The sequence below is a fragment of the Crassostrea angulata genome, chromosome 9 (assembly GCF_025612915.1).
Source record: "Crassostrea angulata isolate pt1a10 chromosome 9, ASM2561291v2, whole genome shotgun sequence".
Lineage (NCBI taxonomy): Eukaryota > Metazoa > Mollusca > Bivalvia > Ostreida > Ostreidae > Magallana > Magallana angulata.
The window spans coordinates 19,946,311-19,967,708 of NC_069119.1; the positions used below are offsets into that span (position 1 = coordinate 19,946,311).

At 32.0% G+C, this 21,398-nt stretch overlaps 1 protein-coding gene across 1 annotated transcript in view; it reads left to right on the forward strand.

Annotated features, from left to right (window-relative positions):
- LOC128162620 (uncharacterized) overlaps positions 1-9,045 on the forward strand; it is a 49,057-nt gene extending 40,012 nt beyond the window's left edge. The window contains 4 exon segments of the mRNA XM_052825862.1: positions 602-655; positions 1,151-1,238; positions 2,511-3,347; positions 5,841-9,045. Of these exon segments, the coding sequence (XP_052681822.1) occupies positions 602-655; positions 1,151-1,238; positions 2,511-3,347; positions 5,841-6,062 (1,201 nt within the window). The 3' untranslated portion in view covers positions 6,063-9,045.
- The last annotated feature ends 12,353 nt before the right edge of the window (positions 9,046-21,398 follow it).

Here is a 21,398-nt window from a genome sequence, read left to right on the forward strand (position 1 = left end):
AGAACATAGTTATAGAGATGTTGATTGATTACATGCTTGTTTTTCATCCTTGAATTTATCATCAGTCTTGTCACATTACACAGAACATTGTAACTAAAGATATATGTACATGTCAATGTATTACAATAAGTGCCCTTCTGCTTTAGGCTGTAGAAATTTTCACAGCTTCAGACTTGTGCTGTATTACATAATTTTTATATAACTGATTGATATAATCTGCTTAAAAGGAAAATACATGTATTATCAGTTACTTTGCTGAATATAGACTTGTGCTTGCATACAAACTACTTTACTATTAAACCAAATAGATGATGTAAAAGGTAAAGCTTTTGCATGTACTGTGGGTTCATTAATATTCAAGGGTATCAATTTTTGTGGATAAAGTGAAAATCACAATATCAAGGATATGTAAATTTGTGGCCAATGACCCCATCAATACAAAATGTTAATAGAAATTGCATTTCAATGAACATTTAATTTCATGGATCAACTTAAAAACGAAATCCACGAAAATTGGTATTCAACGAACATTGATGAAACCACAGTATATGGAATTGTATTAATAACATCAAATGATACAGAGTCCAATGTTTAATTGTAGTCCAAGAAGAAGAGGACATTTCTCCAAATCCAGTTCTTCATCAAGTCATAAAGGGTAAGGCCATTCGTAGCTACTTGCATTTCAATATTGAATACTAAAGTAAAGCAAATATTTGATAAAAACAAATTTTCTCATAGTTATTACTTTTGTCTCAATTAACATTCTAAATCCGGAAACTCGATCTTCATTTTTCAAATGATGCAAGATGTGGTTGCACAGTCATGAGCTGAGTATTATGATACCAGTTCAGGTTTTACTGTCATTTTTTACTGTACGTCATTCTTATTTACGTTTAGTTATTGTCTGAATTTTATATCATTATTCATAAGAATTCAGACCTGTTAAGTTTCCATTTCATTGTTGTCATATGTAATGCCTATTTAGCTTAACTCTGACTAATAACTATTTGTAACTAGTTGTACAGTACAACAACTTGTACATGTTTATAAATTAAAATAAAGTATAATTTGGTAAATAGTAGATATTACTAACATTCATTGTGTGCTACCTAGGTAAGAGATATAGAAATTTTCATATTTTGGTTTTCAGATCTGAACAAACTGCACCTCCCAGCCAGCTGGACAATGAGGTCTTCGATTCAGGCACCGCCCCGCCCAGGTTAAAATCCCCCTCCCTGGTAAGTAGGTCGACCGCCCCTGGCTGACCACTCTAAGTCACTCTTCCTTCATGAGATCTATGTTCTTACGTTGATTTGACTTTTAGTTGCGCTTCAGGTCTGGTTATGCAGGACTTTTTTTGTTTTTCTACATGTTCCTTGCTTAAATTCTCATGCTTGAATGGATTGGGTATAATTTTTAACAATAAGAATAGACTCTTAAAAACCTTAGTTCTTTTAAAGACATATAAAGATGTACACTGCAGTTGAACAAAAATTAGTCTTATACAATCAGAGAAATTATTATATAAAAATTTCAAATTTAGACTTCATTCAGATTTATTTTAAATATAGATGCATGTTAGAACAAGTGTGTAACTAATGGAAATCTTTTTTTGAAAACAGATAATAAATATAAACTGTTCAATATGTTTATTTAGAGTCAGAGAAAAAAATGAGTAAATTCTACTTATCAGCATAGAACTGCTTTGATAGTCTGTACAATTATACTAAACTCTGAAATTTATTTGATATTGCATCTATGGTATGAAGTATGATGAACAATACTGTATCAGTAAATATCCATCAAATTACAAAATATTGCTCAAACCCCATTAAAATTCAAAATATAATGCTCAAACCCTATTAAATTACAAAATATTGCTCAAACCCCATCAAATTACAAAATATTGCTCAAACCCCATTAAATTGTGAAGTTTAGTAAACATATCTCATAAGGCATACATATCTTTTAAGTTCATTGTACATCTCTTTGATGGAAAGAAAGAATTTAAAAATAATGAAAAAAAGGAACTCTATGTTATGCCATTCAATATGTGACCACACATGTAGAAGTAATCTAAATGAGATACATACTCTAAATGCTCAGACTAATCTCTTAATTTAATGTTACAGTAGTTTGTGTGCATGTAGATTGCAAAAAAAAAAATAATTCTAACAAACTTTTATCTAGTATGATAGTTAAGACTAATATATTCATTTTGTTTTTAGTAAAATACTGTAGACAAAATTCTTTCTGTAAAGAGATGACCTGTCAAGTCATAAGTAGATTACCTAGTACGCAGGAAAAGTCCATTGAAATTTTACCTTTTTAAGGCATTAAACACTTTATAAACTCCTTTTGAAAACCACTAGCAGTTTAACTCTTGATTGTTTAATCATTATAAGAAGGTTGAAATTGCACAACATAGGTCTAGGCTGTAAGCATGTGACCTGGGAATTAAATTTGGACTTACTCAGCTGTTAGTATCTTTGCTTCTTTTTGCAACACAGAGCTCTGAAGGGTCAAGCTGTGCCTCACCAGTAGAGAATGAGCAAACCTCGCCCATATCACAGCCAACAGAGGACTTGTCTCATCCCCAGTCACTGCCCAAATCACCCCCTGCCACTGCTTCTAAAATCCCTCGCTTCAACACCGCTGCACCTGCCAGTCGCATTCCTCCGCCTAAGGTCATCCCTCGAATGACTCCCAATGCAGACTCCATTCCTGACGCAGATGATGAGGTGACAGAGAAAAGTAACGATGAAGTGCAGGAGAATTTCTCCAATACTGGCACTGCAGAAAGACCCAAGCCCGCACCCAGGCCGAAATCTAAGATCCCCAACCCCTTTCACTCTACTCGAGATGAAACCAAGGTAGCTCGCTCTACCAATCCATTCCTAAGATCACCAGATGGGGAAACTGGCTCATTGAACAGTCATTCATTTGGGAAGCAAAAAGCAACAGAACCTGAAATACATTCCAGAACTGCTTCCCCACCCCCACTTCCGAATAAGGTGGACAATGTAGAAAAAGAAGCAGTTGATAAGAACTCCAAAAATCAGGACCCCCATAGCAAATTGTCCAACACTGAAGTAGCAAAACCCTCCAGCATTCCTCGCCCAGGCAGCAGTATCCCTACCCCCTCCAGTAGAAAACCCACTACCCAATCTGCCTCTGTCCTCCAGGGGGGTGGATCCAGCATTCCCTCCCCCACCTCCTCGGCTCTCCCTGTCCTTAAGTCCACCTCAGCCCTGCCAGTGTCCAGTGGAGCCACCACGGGGTCAGGCATCCCACTGCCCTCCAAAAAGGACCACCACCAGCACCACCATGCTACCACTTCCTCTGTTGTAAGTCCGTGTATTTTCTCACTCTCTGTATTTGAATGTTGGTCTGAATTAGTTACTGCTGGCTCTGCCTGTACTAGAGGGTGGTAGTGAGAGAAACACTACAAGATGCTTTTCTTTCTCTAGAAACAACTAGTCGCTTTACATTTATTATTCATTCATTTTTACTCGTCTGGTAATGTATTTCGAAACTAGAAACATTTTATTAGTTAAAAAACCAAGGAGATTTTGACCATACAAACATAAGATAAAGTGAATTTTATTTGGTTGGATCCAATTTTTACAAATTTGGCATAAAACAAAAAAACCCTCAAAAAAAATAACAAACCCACAAACCTCTGTATGTGAAAAGATGACAACTGAAACGTAAGATAATACAAGGTTGTTTTTTTTGTGGTGTTATAAAATAGTAGTCTTAAAATCTTTATATTTTCCCTGAACTGTTGATAAGCTCCTTGCAGAGAAGAAAAGCATTACCATCCGTACAAGTACAGTCAACAGTAACCGTCAGATTGTCAGAAGGCGTAGTTGCCAAGTAGTTGAGTAGAATTTAGTTTGTACCATATAGGGTATGCTATGGGGTGTGTAGATTTTTTTAACCTTTTAGATGTGCAGTGAATGTGTTCAAAATTATAGAATTCATATATCTCTATATTTTTGAGAGCATGAAGATATATTTCAAACACACTAAATTTGTCCCTTTATTGTGCATTTTGTGTTTGTGCAAGCTTTGAGATTCATTTTTTTTTCTCTGTGGTGGAATTGATTTGTTAAATGAATGCATGTTCTTTAACTCTGTGTGTGTGTGTGTGTGTACATGATCTTTTTTCTGTGAGAATAATTAACTTTCTATTGGATTTTAGGGATGTAGACATCTTATTTTGATAACTGATATTTTTTAAATCATGGTAAAGTATCACAAAATGTTTTTCATCAGCAATTGACTGATTTGAGGATAAGATGTAAAAATATATGTATCTAGATAAAGTCCTAAATCAATTGTGCATTTATTTATTTGGTATACTGCTGATTTGAGGAGGTAAAAAGAGAAAAAAGGGTCAAATATAAAAATCCTTTATTTAATGCTTTAATCGAATATATATTGAACTTTTTTTTTGCTATTATGTTAGAAAAGTGTTGGTTTTCCTAGTATGCTGTTTTTGAGACCCAAGCCAGTTTCAGATAAGCTTACTGACCTTAGTTGAGTTCTTCAGTTTCTTTTTCGGTTTCACACTGACACAAATGAAAATCGTCACCGGGCAAAGGAACATTCCTTATCTATGTTAAACTCCTGTTTTATTGACCCAGAGGATTGATGGGACCTGGGCCCGCCATCACCAAAATTTTTAAATCCCTCAACTCAGTCCTCAACTCAAATCCTTAAAAGAAAAGTGCATGAATTTGAGGTAAAAACTCAGACTTGAGGCTGAGTATTGACTTCAGGAATAATGGTGATGGTGGGACCAGACTCATTAAACTGTGAAGAAAGTCAGATAAGCTAGGGCTCGATTATTGTGAGACTGTATACAGGGTTATTTTTAGCACCATGTTATTTTCGCCTTCTACACTTGCAAACAGTTTCGCCTGTTTTTTTTGTATTCGCCCAGTTTTGCACAGTTGTGTTTAAAGAGAGATAATATATGAGACATTGGAATTCCAACAGTCTTAAACTCACCTGCTGACAATGAGGGCGAAAGGGGCGAAAATAAAATGGAGGCAAATATTTCCCTGTATATAGTACAGCAAAAACATCAACAAGTTGGTCATGTCAGTAAGCTTATGTGTGACTGGTCATGGGTTTTCTACAGTGAATTTTCTTCTCTTCAGAATTTTACTTCTAGGAACAATTTTATATATATATATGTATATATTGTGATCCAGAGTTTATATATTCAACTAACAATATTCTTTAAATGGGACAAATATTAAAACATGTATGGTATATTTAGCAAAATGCAGTGGAAATATATAGAAGCATAGTGTAAAGGGAATTCAACAACTATCAAGCAATAGTTTACTCATTTTGATTTATCATGGTATGGTTGAAAATCACAGTACATATATATCCCAGTACTAAGTGTTACATGTATGTATTACTAATGGCATGCCACAGCAATCCATTTATATTGGTAAAATTCTTTGAATTTTGTTTACAAAATGTTAGGCATAGTGTTTCATTTAACAAAAGATCAAAAAAACCTCCTGACCAACACAATTTTTTTTTTAATGTATTAAGACTTGGTACGGAGATTGTCAGAGTTTAAAATATCTTTTTAACCAGAAAGGAAAACTCAGATTTACTCAGGTAACAGTACTATCTGATGGTAACAAATTGAAAACAGATGTTTTCAAAAGTAAATGTACAAAACACAAACTCAAATAAAAGTAATAATAATTGGTATGTATTTTTTAGTTGAAGAAAATATCCTTTGACTTAAAATTGAACTCAATATGAGTGCAGTGGTAATTGTTGGATCTTGGGATTCTCTGTTCTAGGATACCAATACAGGTGGCTCAAAAGGATCCAAAACGAAATCATCTTCAACTAGTCTACCCATTCCCAAGGTCAACAGTAGGGGTACCCCCAGGAATAAGTCGGACTCCTCCCACAGCAGGTCTGCATTGAACGGAAGTGACGAACTCTCACCGTGGATCGTGACTGCCCCCGAGAAACCTCCCAAAGTGGAAAAGAAGATCAGTATAATCACAGATATATAGGGAGCAGTGGATTTTATCGTTCCACTGTTGTTATTTTTTTTTTTTGTATAAAAATGTGATTTAAAGACTGGACTCGATCAGAAATGGGATTTAATAACCAGATATTCCAGTGCAGATTTGTCTCTGTACTTAAAAATGATTGTAATTTTTTTTCTCTTTTTTTACGAAAAAACAAGATATTTTTATATTTTGCATGAACAAATATTAATTCTGGTTCAGTGTATATGTCTTTTGTAAACATTTAATCTTGGAAGAAATATTTTTAAAAAATGCTATGAGCATATTCCAATTTTGCACCTTAATCATGTTTTAATATTTATAATCTCCATAGGTTTTTGTTTTAGGAGGTTGGAAATCTTGTACTATACATTTGTACATTAACACCATGCTATTAGTTTGACTCACACAGGGCATTTTGAAGATCATCTTATGGTATTTCAGGCCTTTTAGCATTCCATTTTTGAATTCATTTTTGTAAAGCTTTAGTTAGCTATTGTAGCAATTCATTATTAATGTTTCAACCCCATTTTGTCTGGCTTTACAGTTTTTCCATCATTATTTCATATCTACTGTGAAATGAACTAACATCTGACTAGATGTTGGCATATCAGAAATATGCTGCAGGAACAGGCAATTGCTTTCAATTCAATTTCAGTCCATGATGGACATGTCAGATCCAACAAATGAGTAAAAATAAATGTTTGATTTGTTTTAACAGCAAAATGTGTTTTGTTTACTGTGCTTGGTTTTAATTGTTGTTTAAGCTAGAGGCTTATCAAAGACTTGATGTATAAGTGGTTAGAAGTGCTTTTTGTGATATTATATGTATTGTGTATGTATCCAAGCCACTTTGTTTAAATTTGATGTTAGTATGGGTTTTAAATTAATTTTGTTTTAAAGCACATTGGTATTGTTATGAAAAAACTCTTGTGCATGAAAACACTAACTACTCCATTTTATACCATTCACTGCTTGACTTATTTTTAAGCAAATTTAATCAATAATTTTAACATCTTTTTTTTTTAAGTTTTAATAATGGCTGTTCAAAACGGTTGTTTTTAGGGAATTTTATTATTATTGTTATATTTATTGATTTAAGTAATTTCTTGTACTGAATCCCAAAATGTGATTTAGGTTGTGTTAATTAGGTTGTTGACATTTTTAGTCCAAATGAATAATTTTAACTAGTAAAATATACTTTTCTTAACCGGTTGTCACATTTTCAGATGCTTAATGAAATTGTATGAATTTTTCCAATTTATTCTGTAATATTTTTTTTTTATTTTAATGTACACAATGTATGAAATTATTAAAGGTTTATACAGAATATTTTCAGGACATCCTAAGAAAATTGCATGTGGGATTTTTACACTAGTAAAAATTACATATACCAGTTTTGATTAACATTAGGTCTTTCAATATTTGGGGGGAGGAGGGTTCTAAAACCTTATTTCTCGCAGCAACTCGATTGTAAACCATTCCAATGTTTCCAAAAAAGGCATTCCAAGTTCCCATCCCTTTTTATTGTTATGTAATTCTGTGATGTAAATTGCACCATTTTTATCATTTGAGGATTTTGGAGAAGGAAGAAGCATTGCCATACATTTATTAAGTGTTGAAGTCTAGTCACCAGGCATGTTTAGTCTACTATTAATCGGAACAAAGATAATCAGAGACTCTAGAACAAACTGTCAAATCACAATATGATTGTCGCACCTGGATCTGAAGTTTGGAAAAACATGGTAGGAGGTGGTTTGTTAGGTCTAGGTCTTTGTGGTGGATAAATATCATCTATAGGATTCAGAATTCTTACTAACAGTATGATATGTATATCCGTGTAAGAGTTTGTTTTATCCTCATGATAATAATCTTTAAAAAGAATGTTTAAAAACAGCTGTTGACTCCTTGATAATATTATTTAGTTGACAGAAATCAACACAGAATAACCGAATATTTTTTAATTGTGGGCTTTGTTTGCAGATCGTTTGGTACCAATATTCCACTGCTAGTATATGTATGCATCTCAGTTCTTTTAAATGTTATATTAGAAAAAATATTGGTCATATTTTAAAAACATTCCTGAATTTCTGAATGTAGCCTTTTTACTCAGTTCAGCTAAACTCATTACAGCCCAAATCTTATATTGGCCTTTAATTTTGACGTTTTAAAAGTTTTGTTTGTAGACGTTGTGATGCTTTGTTTTTATATTCAGAAGACGTGTGCAATATATGTACAGGTAGAAGTGATATGTGTTAGCTGCTATCTCATAATTTTTTTTATTTTCGAAACCAATAGCATCAAACTCTGTTACAATATGAAGACCTAAATTGACTTTTCATTATGTTTCATCTTGCACGTATATTGATACATTTAAACCAGCCATTTTTCATATGATCTTGCAAGATCTCCAGCTCTTATGGATATACTAGGAAGAAAAATGAATGTTTTACAGATTTTATTTGAGATCATAGAAGAAATAAAGACTTTGATCTGTTTTCATTGCCTCTATCACTACAGTGTCTCTTCGTATCTTTTCAGTTAATATTTAACACAAATGGATTATACAGTGAAACCATTCTTAAAAAAGATATATGGGAATATTTTCGTTGCCAGTTCTTCATAATTATTTAGTTTTTTTTTTAATCATATCTTTGCGCTTTTAAGTGAAATTTTTTAACAATTTGTGTGGAATATATCTATTTAAGACAGGTTTCACTAGTGTCTTTATTCCAGGGGATAAGTTAACCATTAAATTGCTTAGAAACTGTAGATCAATATGCATGTATACACATACTTACTGAGTTGTGTGTTAATTGACCAAGCCTGCCCCATTCCTGTACAGTATCCTCTCTATAACTGTGTACAGACAATATAAGAACTGTAGACCTTTTTGTTAATCTGTGGTCTTAAGTTTCATTGTATTTGTTTTCTGATCAGTGTCAATGATTTGTTTATATTATGTTATAAAATATACGTCACAATAGATGGGTGTTCTGTTTTTTGTTTCTTATTAATAATTTGTTTATACTTCGATAAATCTTTTTTTTGAATTTTAGTGCCATCTGTCTATCTTGCGTACAAATACCAATGTTCGGCAAACGGCGGCGTATATTTCAGTTAAATATCATCAATTCTAGATCTCTGTAAAAGCCAATTCTCTTTAAATTGGCAGTGTATAGATTGACAAATCCTTAAACGACAAAATATGGAAAAATAGCAAAATTTGGTATTGTTTAATACTATATATATATATATATATATATATATATATATATATATATATATATATATATATATATATATATATATATATATATATATATATATATATCACCTTTCACTCATTTGGGATTATATATATATATATATATATATATATATATATATATATATATATATATATATATATATATATATATATATATATATAACACATATATTTAATGTTCAAATTATACAGATAAATATGGGTTGGTAGGTTAAAGTATAAAGAATGTTACTTTGGTAAATTTTGAGTATGTTCAAAAGTTGTAATTGACTATTTTTATATCCATTTCGACTTTTTAAAAACATGCATATCATTTCTGAAAAAAAATTGCAAAATTGCCTAAACATTTCTATTCAAGAAATTGGAAATATAGTTTATCATAACATAATAATGGAAATCGGTGCATAGGATTACATTAAGCAAACCACCCTTATTTACTGTGAAAAAAAAATATATGGATATGCAATTCAGTCACCTTTACTGACTTTTCAGTCGTCTAAATGGTAGATGTACCATCGTAGAAATTCGATCAATGAATGCTAATACTTTCATATAGCTAGGAGCAACACGCACAAAAGATGAATTTTGTTATCTAAATTTTCACGTTCGTATTCTGAACATTTCTCGTATTTCTTTGTTCAAATCCTTGATCTGGCTACAGTAAATCGCTGGGTTAATGGCGGAGTGGAAAGCAGAAAATCCGACAAGTATACACATATCCAAGCGAGACGACACGCCCTTCAATGCAAGCACGACAGCAGGAAGAACTGAAATCATGAACGTTATCAGAATGAGACTCACTACCTTCATGGATTTCACCATTCGCTTCCTCGTCCGAATATTCTGTCGTTCGTTTTCATCGGCATGTTCAAGGTTGGAGGTCGTCTTGATTTGTATTTTGTATATCTTGCACAGAGTGAGAAAGTACAGGACGAACGTCAGACTGAGAGTTAGGGCTTGAAATGAACCGTACATAGCTGCATATACGGTATTGCCAAATATTGAGTTCATATCGCATCCTTGAATAACAAATGTCAAAATGGAGGAATTCAGAATAAAAGTCATCATCCACATAACAAAGAATAGGACGTATTTCCTTCTCCCATTCCAAAGAAGATGATGCAACTTGCTTTCAGTGATGACCAAGTAGCGATTCAAACTAATACAAAATGTCTGCAATAAAGACAATTGATAAGTTGCAGAACTTATACGATAGTAAACTCCACACACTGTGTAAATCTTATTATTACTGGAGTTGTCGTTAGGCGCGATCAAATTTCCATACAATAGAAGGTTGAGTCCAACAATGAAATCACAAACCGATAAGGAGATGACCAGATTATAATGTGTGTTCTCTCGGAGGCTTTTATTCCGAATGGATGCTAAGACAACTACAAGGTTCTCCAAAACGATCACAATTCCCAAGATGGTTAAGATAATTTGTTCTATAACTACAATTTCCATTTTAATTTCAAATATTGTGATTTCGAGACTCAATGATGTGGTTTCCATGAATCACCCACCTTTATAAAAATATTTTCAGTTTTTTATTTTATCATAAAAAAAAGATTAAACCGAAACAATATTTGAATCAAATTCGTCAATAAATTTTTTGTTATTTGAGTTGCGAGTATATTTAGTAATTAATTAAAAGCAATGGTTTATTTCAAAATGTTAAAGGGGTTTAACCTTTGAGGATATATCGTACCTTAACAAAGTTTAATCATCAGCATATGATGATCCACTCCTTTCAAAATGTCTCGACCACAGAAACTTGGCAAAGAAATATATATCCGTTTTGTTTTGTTATCCACCACTAATTTCAATATATTTTGTAAAAGACACGATGAATAGAGAATAATTTCATAAATAAAATCAGCGTGATGTCTGAGAGAAAAAAAAATCCATTTGGCTTTTGGATTGTATCCCAATCTGCATGCTCAAGTTAATCTTCATTGATATGTTTTCAAGGTATTAACTAAAACAATTATTGCTGAGTCAAATTAAAAAAAAAAGCCAAAAAATATCTTTAAAGTAATACGCGAGAAACTCAAACATTTGAAAAGAAAAGAGTAACACTACTCAATGCACAAATACATAATTACGGTACACGCATGCTTACTAGACTTATTTTATAGCAAATTACTTTTGCAATATGAAAGCATATTAAAATACTATTATCATTGTCAACTTTATAATTTCATTTATCAGTTATTTAAGTTAATTAATATCAATATCAATTTATATTAATATTCAATGATTAAATCTAAAATATATGGAATTATTTCTTTACTAGATAATTGTTTAGAGCCAGAAACATCATCTAAAATATTTTAAGGTAGACCACGTAGATGCTGTTGACTCAGTTCCATTAATTTTAGGTTTATTAGTTGTTCTTGACATCTTAAGGTATTCAATTTTGTCAGTAATTTGAGATCAAAATATTTGCCCATATTTGAATGAATTGAAATAGGTACGCAAAGGTGTTTTAAACAGCGAATGGCCTATGGTAAAGCATGGATAAAGTAATTGAAAATTGATTTTTATTTAATGCTGCAACGGAAGAAGCTGGTGGGGATATTCAATGAACTAAAAAATTAATCAGATTGAGTTTGAAGATTAAGACAAATCCCGGAAGCTGAAAGGAAACAGGTTTCTTTACACAATTATTGCTGTGAATATTTGATCTGTCAAATCAACATGAATAATTCTTTTGAAATTGAAGGCAATCAAAAAATAAAACAGGATGAAATAATGCACATTTGCTGCCTTTTTGTAGCGTTACAAATAATGCATATGTGTCTGCTATGTTATCAATGCGACGAGGAATGGTATAAGGTAATGGAACATTTTTCAAAACGTTATTTAATCTTAAAATAATTACTGTATAATTTGTTCTGACAACAATTAAAAACGTGGAGAGAAACCGGAACATCAAAGTACATGTATAGAACAGTGGAGGTTCCAACATGAAACTGATAAAACAGAGCAGTTTAACCATTCTGGGAGTTTTTGGTTACCCTGGAGGACTCTGTTGTTTTCTAGGCGGCCATTCGAATTAAATACATCCGAGAAAAAAACACCTACTACATTCTTGTTATTTCACTTCCAGTCTGTAAATGCTAAGAATCGACGTCATCATGTATGGAAATGTGGTTGTGCCGAATAACGACTCAAATAACGAAGACATTTACAAGTATGTGCTGTTTACTTTTACATTAACTCTGCAACCTATCACATGACTTTGATGCAAAACTTTTTCATCAGCTTAAATCGTTTCCTAGTTATCAATGGAAACAAGCTAAATGATCTTATTTGGCATGAAAAAAGGAAATGCATTGTCTTTTGTCTAATTCGGGTAGTTCTCTTTATTTTGAATTCATTCGCTTTGTCTTTTGTACTTCATGGCTGTAATATAATTTCTACATGACATTGTATACTTTTCAACGCAGTATATTCTGTTATGTTTGGTTCAGTTCAAGCCCTGACTCTCTTAGTCTGACGACCATCCTTTACGCTGTAAGTAAAATAAGAAAATATACAAGGTAGACCAAAAAAAAAGGGCTGCAACACGGAGGTTATAAATGACAAAACACGCCAATAAAAGACTCGACCTAATATATTTTCTTATAACCTAATACAAAGTATGATACTCAAGTAAGACTATGTTTTTCATTGTAGAGCTTTGAAGTACTTTTCTAGTTAACCGCCTCCTAAAAAAAAAACCCCCAAAATACATAGCAGTTACTCATATTCACAAAAGCAGCCAAGATCGACATCAGCGTTTTAGAAAAGAAAACACTATTCTCTATTTACATATATTTGCGTATTTTTCTTTTTTTTCTTACAATAACCAACATATAGAGTTGATAATATTTTTTTCGTTTACATACCAGGTGTAACGGGATGGGAGAAATAATGACTGACCATACCGGGATTTAAACCCGGGTCCTGTGAATCTCTAGTCAGCTGCTCTACCAACTGAACTATCTTGGGCTGGTATTCGAATTTGTCTGACCGCCACAATCCACCCTCCTGAAATGATCTTCGTCCCCAAAGATCCCCCTTGGCCCTTCCACTGGCAAGGTGGCATAGTGTTCCCGAACGCTAGAATGGACTGACTTGACCCGTATATTACACTAGCTATTTGTTCCGGAAACAAAAGAGGTTTGCATTTATTTTCAGAAGTCAAGTTGAAACTGATTAATCTATTGTGCGTGATGAATTTATATTGATAGAATTTTAATGAAGCACATGTAAAAGATAACTATCAGATAATTCTATGTTACATTGCAATCATGTTGTTTGGAGCCTCCATGGAAAGGCAAAGCACACAGTCCAGTGATATTCTGTTTGAAAATAAGAGGTGGGTGCAATATTGGTATCTGAATATAATATATTAAATGTAGTAAAGGACTGTATACTATATTGAGAACCCTTGCATGCATCATGGTTGCTAGTACGATTTTTTTTTCATCATAAATTGTAAGTTAAAGGGACATCAGATTTGATATTTTACACAATTCAGCAAACTTTACCGTCGGTTTTCTACCTACTACTATACTATTACATATTAGGTGTATCCTCTATATATGCGGTATTATGCATTTTTGCATCCACAATTTTTATAAAGAGCTTTAAAAATAAGGTGAAAGTCGAAATCAGATTGAAAAATAGGTCTGTAAAATGTTATCACCACAGTGACTTCATAATGTAGAAATGACGTCATGAAAATTGTGTTGTTTTGATAAATTGATGTTTGTTGCAACATATTGGTGTGTTTCGATGGTTTTTCGACTGGGAAATATTGAGCGCAGGCACGCTAAAGTACCATTTTTTAGTATGATGTGTATTCTTATACATAAACAAAAAACATATATTAAATACGTACTTGAGCAGACCTGCGCTCTATAATTCCGAATGCAAAATAAAAAAAAATGCAATATTTTCATCTTTTTGCAAAATTGCAGGAATTAGCTCATTTAAGAGGCGTCATAGATAAACAGCGAATAAGCAATGATGACTAAAATAGATACTAAAGTGAATTGCATTCTCTGTGTATGGATTAATGAAGATTTGATATCTATATGATACTATTTAAACATTGATTAAAATTGGGGGCAGATATTTGACCATACCAAACATAGTCCTTTTCCCTTTATTTTCGTCTATTTTAGTTAATTCCTTTAGTGTGTCTATATCTGTTTGTCCTACAAAATTCAGGTGTTCCGAAAACATAGTATTTTAAATAAAATTCCTTAAAGTAACTCAAAACTTGTAAAATTCCCTGATAAAAGTTGAAAAACAGAACTGATATAAATTAAAAGACCTACATTTGTACATTTCATCAATAATTTAAAAATGTACATGTCATCACAGTTTTTAAGATGTTAGATAAACACATTTTTTTGCAAAAGAAATTCGTTCTTTTTTGCTTAAACGTAAAATCAAAGCAAGCAGAAATTATCAAGATTAATTTTATTGTCAAATTTGTCAGAAAGCTAAAATAACAAACGTTTGTTAAATTCAAGAAAACTGAATGGCGAACAAATTTACCTCCAGATATTCCTAAAAAGATTAGGTATAATTTTTTAAGCTATTAACTATAACTTGAAATAAAAAAAATCAATATAAATTACCTTTTAAATTCCGGTGTTTCCCCATATTTCTTTTATGGAGCTCTCCGTTTAAAGGAGATCAATGCAGTCTAAAAATTATCACGACCATCGAACCCTCTTAATCGTTGACAAATGTACAATTGAGAGAAAAATCAGAAAGAATTATTTCCCCTTAGCATCTCCTTGGCATATATCAAAATATTTGAAATTTAGGAATAATTAATTTTCAAAAGTATTTCAAACTTAACTATAATTTAATAACTACTGTGTGGTATTATTTAAATAAGACACATAACACTATTTAGAACAAATTTAAAAAAAAATAAAACGTTTTACAAAAAACGTATGTCATCAAAGGAGATCAGAAGATTTACTTTAAGCTCTATTCTTTTAGCCTATCAGATCTAAACACAGAGAAAACCTATGATTTTTTTAAAAGTTGGCCATTTCTTGGTAAAACAAACATAATGTAGTGTAAGTTTTTTTCGTCATATTGGTTTAGTGTTCATAGACAAATGTTTTAATGCAGATTTGATCAGAAATCATATTTCATTACTTTTTCTTTGATAATTATACTTTTTTTCATCTTAGACATTTTTGCAGATTTAAACGCATTGATCTCAATAACAAACTTAATACAGTCGCGTAAATATCAGATAAATTGTTACAACTCCGCTTACTATTACACTGGGATAACAAATTTCTTTTTGAAAAATATTATACAAAGATTCACTTATGCAGATTGTTGTTATTTTTTTAAATTACTGATTTCATTTGCTTTATTTGGTAATTAAAGAAAATTTGATTAACAAAAGCAAATAATAAATACAGTTCAAGTATTTAACCTCAAAATATATTTTACTTTCTGGCTTTTTGTAGTTGTTTCGGTGAAAACAATTTGTTGATATATCTACAATTTGTGTAATATTCTTATTCTTCTAATTTAGGTTATTTGAAAGCATTCTACATCAATTTGATTTTTGCTGAAAAGAAAAGATTTCATAGCAACAATAGAAAACATAATATAGTTAATTGAATGTGTCATGCAAAAATGATACAACAGATAATTTTAACCATCTTTGGAGTTCTGGTTACTCTGGAGAACCTCGTAGTTGTTTTGGCAGCTTTTCGAAAGAAATGTATCCGAGAGAACACGCATTGCAGCCTTGTAGTCTCATTGTCAGTCTATGATTTTCTCCTGGGACTTACCATTATTTTGTATGGAACTATGATAGTGCCAAATTATGACTCTAATGACGAGAACCTATATAAAGTGTGTGCTGTTTACTTTTGCGTGACGGCCTGGATCTATCTAACGTCATTAGTGCAGACATTTTTCATCAGTCTGAATCGTTACCTAGTGATCACCGAAAGCAAGCTCAATGACATTCTATGGAATGGAAAAAGAAAATACATAACCTTCTGTGTAACGGGGATTGCCATCTTTATTTTGAATACATCCATCTTGACTTCTATTATGCGAGGTTGTGATATGGACTCTATCCTAGGCAACACAGTGTATGCGGTAATGTTCGGTTCTTTCCAAGCCCTTACCCTCTGTCTGACGTTCGTCTTTTACTTTCTCACATTATGGAAGATATATAAGTTACACCAGAAGACAGACTGTAATCTTGAACACATTGATAACAATAGAAGAAAAATAAATCGGATGAGAAAACGAATGGTTAAATCGATGAAAGTCGTCAGTCTGATTCTTATCACGTTTATGATCGCAATGATACCTGCCATAGTAATTGGATTAAAAGGAGTCACATCTCGATTGGATATATTTGTTCTTGTCTGCTTTTCTGTATTAAACTCCGGTCTGAACCCGATTATATACTGTACACAGATAGATGATATGAAAAAAGAAATAAAAACAATGTTTAGAATCGGAACATAACATTTTAATATATTTCAGTATTAAGATATCGAAAACTTTAATAATCTCTCATTTCATTATGATATTTAATGATAAGATGGCAAGACTACCACGTTTATATCTATGTTTTAAAATTATTGGAGTTTTATTTTTCTTTCTTATTTATTCATAAAAGGTCGAAAATTGACATCGTTCAAGGTGAACGCTTGGCAGACAGAATGTTTCAATTTTTAGATGAGTTGTTATTCATTAGTAAACTCAGAGTAAGAACATATGTATCAATGTTTGAACCGTTGTTAAATGGGCATGGTCACGATTTTGGTCCAATTTTATTTTTCTGTTTTTATTATTTGCAATGCTTTAGGAATGCATTTCTAATGATCAAATTATATTTGGGTGCCAGTTGTAGAGTTTTTAGAAAGATATAGGGCTCAGAATTCTTCGTCGTGTAAACAAGGCTCGTGCCCTGTTTTTGTAGACATAGGTTCAATATACCAGTACAAAATATTTTTAAAGCTGGTTTGTCTATCTTATTATTCATTTAAAGCATAAAAAACAGTTCCTAACGATTATCATATTTATTTTAGATCTAAAACTGGAATTTTCACTTAAACATTCGAAATGTAAACAAACGCTTTGTTTACATAGCGAAGAATTGTAAGCTCTGTAACTCGCTTATAAGTCATTAAATGACACTCAAATTTTGGTTGTCTATTAAGAATGCCTTACTAAAGCATTGTGAACATTAAAATCGAAAAAATAATTTTTGACCAAAATCGTGACCATGCTCCTTTAAATACTACAATGTCATATTTAGAACGATTTGTTTTGAACGCCAGTTTTATCAACTCCTGTTGTCAATGCTGGTTAATAAAATCATTTGCCTCTATAACTATTTCTGTTGTTGCAATTTGAGGATGAACACGACTCATTAACAGATACGTGTAACACCACACAGGTATCAAACCTGACGATTTTTACACAACTAAAACTCGTGGCCAACATATAATTATTCCTACCAACGTTGTGTTGGATTTTGGTGCGTTTATTTTCCTCTATTGTTTGTTTGTTTGGGTTTTTTTTTGTTTTTGTTTTATGCTTTTTCGGTTTGTGAATAATGCATTGACCTCTGTAGTTGATGTTTCTTTCATCTGAAAAAGTGCAGAATATTTCATAATGCCATTAGTGTATCTAGCGGATATCTGAAAGTATGTACTCAGCCGGTTATCGAGTTTTATTTACAGCATCACAAAAAAGAGTCCCCGAAAACGCTATATTGTTCTTGTCGGACATTCATGAGAGGAATCTTAGAGCCAGATAAATTAAACAGTATTACACACGTTGTAAGCTATTGCTGTATTTCATTATGCTGAATGCTGTTCATACAAATTGAAATAAATATCGGCCGATCAAGTATTTCCCCATATATAAAGCACGTTAGGATGATGCATTTCCTTGGCGTTTTCTTACGATCTCTCTAAATTAGCATTTAAAAAAATTCGGTATCCTGTTAAGGTGGAATATCAAACCTGGGAAAAGTCATTCAAATTAACAGGAAATGTTTTTGATAATGAAAGATATAATGATAAATAAACTGTACAAATGTCAAATAAGCGAAAAATTTGCAGTTTGGGGATAAAAAATGAATATCTAAAATAATTCTTCCAGTAGGTAACAACAAAAGGCCCTGCTTGATTCGAACTCGGGATGTACGGATCGCAAGTCCGACAGTTTATCCACTAGGCTATGTACTAAGTTAATGTTTCATTCAATAAACTCCTTTTAATAAAACGAAATTTCGTTTCGATCAGCGGTCAGCCAGTTTGTGATGATGTGTTATTCCACCTTAAAGTAGCAACTATTTGTTAGGATGACCCGGTTCAACATCTTTAGAGTCCATACTGTAAATTATGTTTGCATAGTTATATCAAAAAATGAGTCCCTGTAGTGCTCGGCTTGTCTACATATCTCACATTTTAACCTTGCAGTCCCCATCAGCCCATATAAACAGAGAAATGGGGTAAGTTATAAATGGTTTAATCTGGAATGCTTATTTATGCTTTTAGTACAGTCATATAATGTTTTACCATATTCATTATTTATGAAGGAAACAACATTTTGAAATTTTAAAATTTATGACGTTGTTTGCAATTGGTTGTTATTTCTGTTTTGGGGGTTAAATTGAATACCTGTCGGGGTGTTTGAAGTGTCAACACACTTGTAATATTTAATTAACTCCCTATTGCTTAATTATCGAACACAAATTTAGTATCTGCATTTTTTTCTTCAAAATATGCATAAGTTATAAAGTTATACATTATCTTAGAAATAGAAATTCATAGATAAAATCTAATTATATGCCACAAGTTTTGTGAAATTAAAAAAATGTTTTATTTTCTCGTTGTATCTTTATTCTCTGTTAAATAAATTATCTGCAAAGGAACTATAATAAAATACATGTTATTCACTGTAAGTGTGCAAATTTGCAACTGTTTTCCTTATATTGAAGTAATCGGAGAAAATTGCAATAAATAATCAATAGTTATTTTCCTTAGTTCCATACAGTCTCTTTAAATTTCATCGAATTCCGATTGTTTTTTTTTTTAATTTCAGCCATTGTTAAACGGTTCACTTTTCAGTTTATGGAACACAGTTTTTCAGATGATAAACTTATGAAAGATTCCCTTAAAATTTGAAATCTACACAAATTCAAAGATGAAAGGGTTTTGACTATTTCTTTTCTTCAGACGAGATGCTCCAAGTACTAAGTAATTGGAAGTTTGAGGTATTGGAGAATTTTCTTGATTATTTTTTCCGATTTGAAATAACTTTATAACAATACACGAGTATTTCGTTTAGAAGAGATCGTGTAAAATTTCATGTTTAAAAGATAAGACAAAATCGATGTACATTCTACTAACGGGTTCTTGAAATTGATGGTTGATGTCTTGCCTTAACGTATGTAGTTTAATACATAACGAACAAGAATTGCTCTTTAATCTTAGACGTTGTTAACATATATATAATTTAAAAAATCGAAGCAGATTCACATAAGGGCTACTAAAAATTAATGAATCCAAAGATGAAAGAGAAAGAGATAGCTATGTATTAACATCAAACTTTTGTGTTTGATGTCTTGATTTTACGCTTGAGGATTAATATATTAAAAAGAATAAAATGTGTCCAATGATATTCGATCTTGAGGACACAGGGGAAATAAGATTTTATTGTTTATCAGAAAAATCACAAATATCTTTACAATCAGAAGACTGAGAATTTATCATAATACCCTTGATGCATGATACAGTTATGCAGCAAAAAGTGAGTAAGAGAATTTATCTTTTATAAAAAGTATTGGCGAATAGTATAAAACGAGTATTCTATTTTTCTGTTTGGTTTTTAATCTAAATGATAACTAAATATTTGTTCTTTTTCTTCTGCTTTGCTTAACTATCTAGAGTGAACTGCAATCCATAACGTATTAACTTCTCCATTTTCCCCCCTTTTTATAGATACATTTTAAATGTTTCAGCTTTCTGATTTATCAACGTAAAACTAAGTAGATAACAATCCATCATTAACGAAGAAGACTTATCTTGTTATTAGAGTTGTGAACTCCAAAATGCAGGAAATAGAACGTATAATTCTAACCATCGTAGGAATTGTGATTACTCTAGAGAACCTTATTGTTGTTATTGCAGCAATACGAAATAAAAGTCTCCGAGACAACATACATTACAATTTAGTTATATCGTTGTCCGTTTGTGATTCCGTGCTTGGACTAAACGTCTTAACGTTTGGTAATGTGGTCATGCCAAATACCAACTCAAACGATAAAAACATCCATTTACTCTGCACTGTTGTGACTATTTTGACTTGGGCAACCTATCATATGTCATTGGTGCAGACTTTTTACATCAGTTTGAATCGTTACCTAGTGATCATAGAAAGTAAACTGAACGATATCCTTTGGGACGGGAATAGGAAATACATTATGTTCTGTGTCACGTGGATGGTGACCATCGTTTTAAATGCGTCTACCTTGACTTCAAGAATGCAAGGATGTGTTATTATTTCTAAGAACTTAAGCGATTCTGCGAGTGCAGTCGTGTTAAGTTCAATCCGAGCTCTGTTAATCATTCCAACATTCGTTTTGTATTTTCTCACTTTATGGAAAATATATAGATTACACAACAAGACATGCATCGATGATAACACAGATCGAGATATTCGCAAGAGGAAACGAATGATAAAGTCAATGAAAGTTGTGAGTCTCATTCTTATAACGTTGGTGATTTCTATCATACTTGTAGTTGTACTCGGAATCAAAGGAGTGTTATCTCAGTTGGATATGGTTATGCTTATTTGCTTTTCTGTTTCGAACTCAGCTATCAACCCAATTATATATTGAACGCAGATTGAGGATCTCAACAAGGAAATAAAAGCAATGTTGAGAATTCACACATGAGGGGAAAAAAGACAAACGTTGTTTTGTGAAATCGTGACAATTTGCTGACGCATCCACAAGCGACACTTTTCATGCCTGTTTCCAAAACATAGAATTATTT